Consider the following 4,673-nt stretch of genomic DNA (forward strand, 5'->3'; position numbering starts at 1 on the left):
AATATGTAGTTAATTTTCATAACTGTTTTTCTATTGCTTTATTTTTTTACTTTTTGCTGAGAGGAAGAAGTGTCCTACCCTAAATATGTCTATAAAATGTCATTTTACGCCCTAGCCAGTTTGGCTCAGTGGATAGAGCATCAGCCTGTGGACTGAAGGGTCCTGAGTTCAATTCCAGCCAAGGGCACATACCTTGGTTGCTGGCTCCTCCCCTGCCCTGGCCCTGGTCAACACTTATGCAGGAGGCAACCAATAAGATGTGTTTCTCTCACATCGATATTTCTCTCTGTCTTTCCCTCTCTCTTCCACTCTCTCTAAAAATCAGTGGAAAAATATTCTTGGGTGAGGAAAAAAATAGTAATAATAAAAAGTTCTCATTTTAGCCCTGCTGGTGTGGCTTAGTGGTTGAGTGTTGGCCAAGAGATAACCAAGAGATGAACCAAGAGATAACAGTTCGATTCCCTGTCAGAGCATATGCCTGGGTTGTGGGCTCGATCCCCAGTGTGGGGCATGCAGGAGACAGCCGATCAATGGTTCTCTCTCATCATTGATGTTTCTATCTCTCTCTCCCCCTTTCTTCCTCTCTGAAATCAAATAAAAATATATATTTTCTAAAAGTTCCATTTCAGTTTTAATCATATTTAATTCAGTCACATTTTAAAGCACCTATAAATTAACAATTGTTTGTTGTGAATGGTGTCCTCTCTATGTATAAAATTTCCTATTTAACTTTTCTAAACCATTACCTTTATGTGGCTTATATATTTTTTCATTATTTGCCTTATGTATCTTTCCCAATTGCATTAAATCAAATGTTCTATATTAATTTTTCTTTAGATGCTTTTTTTTGTACATAGAATGCAGTTGGATGCTTTTTTCCCAGACAGGTTTTGTAGAGAGGTTAGTTTATTTTTTCACATACATTTGGACTTGTTTCTGTCATTTATGTTTTCTAATGCCATGGTCTCTATATATGTTTATGCTTTCCGTTTTCAAATTACACTTATGTGTTCTATTTTTCACGTACATTCTTAAGCCTCATACCTTTCCAGGTCTCAAGGTTAACCAGTTTCTAGTCCCTTCTTTTGAATTAAACAGAAATCTACATTCATTTTTACTTTTCAAAAAACTCCTCTGCCTTTCCCCAATACACCCTCACCAAAATGAATATATTCACTACTGGAGTAATGCCTTTTCCTCCTAGGTTATGGGTCTCAAAGTTTAAACACTCCTATAAATAAGAACAACTTAATACTACTATAGCAATACTTATCTTGGCAATCTATAGAAATATGCCAGAGTGATTCATAAGACACACAATCAGTCATATTAAAATATTTGTCATGTTTACAGCTTAAAGAATTAAAATGGCACAACTTTTAGACATAAGAGCTATCAACCAGTAGTGCTAAATATATTTCCTACCTCCAGAACTTTTAGTTTACACTAGTGCAGTGATGGCGAACCTTTTGAGCTCGGCGTGTCAGCATTTTGAAAAACCCGAACTTAACTCTGGTGCCATGTCACATATAGAAATTTTTTGATATTTGCAACCATAGTAAAACAAAGACTTATATTTTTGATATTTATTTTATATATTTAAATGCCATTTAACAAAGAAAAATCAACCAAAAAAGAGTTCACGTGTCACCTCTGACACGCGTGTCATAGGTTCGCCATCACTGCACCAGTGGCTTAAAAGCCTAATATTTGAGACAGTTCAAAAAGGTGTACTTACTGTACGGACATCATGCTTGTCTCCATTGCTGAGTCCACTCTTCCTTCATCTTGTGTTTCGATGGCTGACTTCTCCGTTTCACCTGGGAGTTCAGGTGCACAAGCCCCATAAAGTTCTGGGGCTGAAGCTACATACGGTGAAGGAACAAAACTGCTACCACGCAGCTTACTGACTTCTTCCTCAAGTTTTTTCTTTTCTTCCAGCAAGCGAGCTCGATCTTCAGATAGGGACTCTATCAAATCTAAAGGGCACCCCAAGTTGAGTTAAGCATTACAGAATATTCTTAAATGCTTTCTAATTTTAAAACAGAATTAAAAATCATATTACAAAACTTTACTAACCTTTATCTCGCTCTTGCTGCTGTATTGTACTTTTCAACTTATCACTAAGATCATTAATTATGTTTTCTTTTCTCATTTTCTCTCTTGTTAAGACAGTGTTAAAGTTGGTCTGGAAGACAAAATGATTAAGTACATAAATTGTTGCCCTGTTTAGCTCAGTGGATAGAGCGTCGGCCTGCCGACTGAAGGGTCCCAGTTCGATTCCGGTCAAGGGCATGTACCTTGGTTGCGGGCACATCCCCAGTAGAGGGTGTGCAGGAGGCAGCTGATCGATGTTTCTCTCTCATTGATGTTTCTAACTCTCTATCCCTGTCCCTTCCTCTCTGTAAAAAATAAAAATCAATAACATTTATTTTTTTAAAAATTGTCTGCATGCACATAGAAGCTAGGGCTAAAAAAAATAACCTTTCAAATATTTTTGCATGTTACATTTATATGTGGGGAAAAAAGTGCAATTTACAAATGTTTATTTTTTTAATGAAAATGCTATACTGTAGTAAATACAATGTTATTGCATTTCCCTGGTTCCATATAAAGATAATATTGTTCACATATTTATTGTCAGAGGAAAAGCAAAATTTGGGAAAAAGAAAATGATCAACAAATTAGCAAGTGCTATTTTATCTATTCTTTTAGTAATCTTCCTGCCTCTGGAAGCTTCCTGTCTTTAGCTAAATCTTGGTTAGCACAGTAACATTTCAAGAGAGATTTTATCGCATCTCCATCTCTTCTCTGTATATTTCAATGGCCACCGCACATCTGCTTTATGGCCAGACTTAATGGTCTGGCCCCCACTTATCTCACCAGCTTTACCACTCACTATTGATCAATATTAATAACTGAATCAGCGATGTTCAATAACAATCAACTGGAATCTACCAACAGCCTAACATGAATAAGAATTATAAAAAGTAGCCCTAGCCGGTTTGGATCAGTGGATAGAGCGTCGGCCTGCAGACTGAAGGGTCCCGGGTTCGATTCCGGACAAGGGGACATGCCTGGGTTGCAGGCTCGATCCCCGATGGGGGGCATGCAGGAGGCAGCCAATCAATGATTCTCATCATTGATGTTTCTATCTCTATCCCTCTCCTTTCCTCTCTAAAATCAATAAAAATGTATTTTAAAAAAAAAGAATTATAAAAAGTAAAAAAAATTAAAATTGTGCTGATGCAATTTAGAAAAATAAAATTTTAAAGATTATCATCTCAGTATAAACACTTTAATTTTGCAAAAGAACTTACCTGAATTTTGAAGAGATTAAGAGATGTACTTAAGATCACATAGGTAGTTCAGAAACTAGAAATAGCCCTAGCTGGTTTGGCTCAGTGGATACAGTGTCGGCCTGCAGACTAAAGGGCCCCACGTTCGATTCTAGTCAAGGGCACATGCCCGGGTTGCGGACTCAATCCCCAGTAGGGGGTATGTAGGAGGCAACCAATCAGTGATTCTCTCTCATCACTGATGTTTCTATCTCTTTTTCCTTCCCCCTCTCTCTTCCTCTCTGAAATCAATAAAAATATGTATTTTTAAACTAACATTTAAATTAAAAAACTAGAAATATAATTCACATTTCCTAATTTATAATCTAAAACTGTTTCATTTTGAAGCACCTGTCCATGTGACATAATGACTTGTAAAAAAAATGTTTTTCAACATGAAGGTATTTAATAAATATTAACAGGGTCAATGTAGGAAAATCACTTCTAAGATCTCATAAACCATTAGCTGCACAAAGAAATTATATTTCGCAATTTATGTTGCCTTTCTTTAACCTAAAATAACGAAATGGGGCAGGAGAACATACCTGCTGTTCAGCAATCAAAGATGTTCGAACATTTTGCACTTCTTCATTTTTTCTTTTCTCTTGTTCTTCAAGTTGTTCTAAAAACTTAGCTTTTTCTTCCTGAAGCTTTTCTTGAAGTTCAGCAACCAGGCTTGAAGAATCTTCTCTGGTAGATTCAATGGCAGAACTTGAAAATTAAATATAGTATTGCTTTTTTTTTCAAATTTGCAGATATAATCCCAAATTACCAAATACTATAACTAGCTGAAGTTATATATCTTCAGATCTAACAGTGGTTATTATCATTATTCGCAAATGACATGACATTGTACAAAGAAAACCCTAAAGACCACCAAAAAACTACTAGACTTAATAAAGGAATTCAGCAATGTAACAGGATACAAAATTAACTCCCAGAAATCTATGGCATTTCTGTATACCAATAATGAACTCTGAAAGAGAAACTAAAAAAACAAAAAAACAATCCCATTTACTATTGCAACAAAAAAATTAAAATACTTAGGAATAAACTTAACCAAGGAGGTAAAAGACATATTCATAAAACTATAGGAAGTTGAAAAAAAAGAGATGGATGAAGTTATAAACAAGTGGAAGAAAATAGCGTGTTCATGAATTGGTAGAATCAACATCATTAAAGTGTCCATACTACCCAATCTATAGATTTAATGCAATCCCTATTAAAAATCAACAGCATATTTCACAGACCTAGAACAAATACTCCAAAAATTTATATGGAACCAAACAGACACAGCAATCTTAAGAAAGAAGAACAAAGTTGGAGAAATCACAA

General features: G+C 35.5%; 1 protein-coding gene across 4 annotated transcripts in view; it reads right to left on the bottom strand.

The window, feature by feature from the left end:
- The window catches only part of RB1CC1 (RB1 inducible coiled-coil 1), a 54,543-nt gene that overhangs the window by 12,975 nt on the left and 36,895 nt on the right, over window positions 1-4,673 (bottom strand). For all 4 annotated transcript variants that reach the window (XR_001514485.1, XM_006767344.2, XM_006767345.2 and 1 more), the window contains 3 exons: window positions 3,884-4,049; window positions 2,080-2,188; window positions 1,739-1,979 (listed from right to left, as the gene is read on the bottom strand). Coding sequence is in view for 3 of the 4 variants with exons in the window: in XM_006767344.2 (XP_006767407.1) it covers window positions 1,739-1,979; window positions 2,080-2,188; window positions 3,884-4,049 (516 nt within the window). In the remaining variant the exon portion in view is untranslated. The remainder of the gene's footprint in view (window positions 1-1,738; window positions 1,980-2,079; window positions 2,189-3,883; window positions 4,050-4,673) is intronic.

Source organism: Myotis davidii, unplaced genomic scaffold, assembly GCF_000327345.1.
Source record: "Myotis davidii unplaced genomic scaffold, ASM32734v1 scaffold200, whole genome shotgun sequence".
NCBI lineage: Eukaryota > Metazoa > Chordata > Mammalia > Chiroptera > Vespertilionidae > Myotis > Myotis davidii.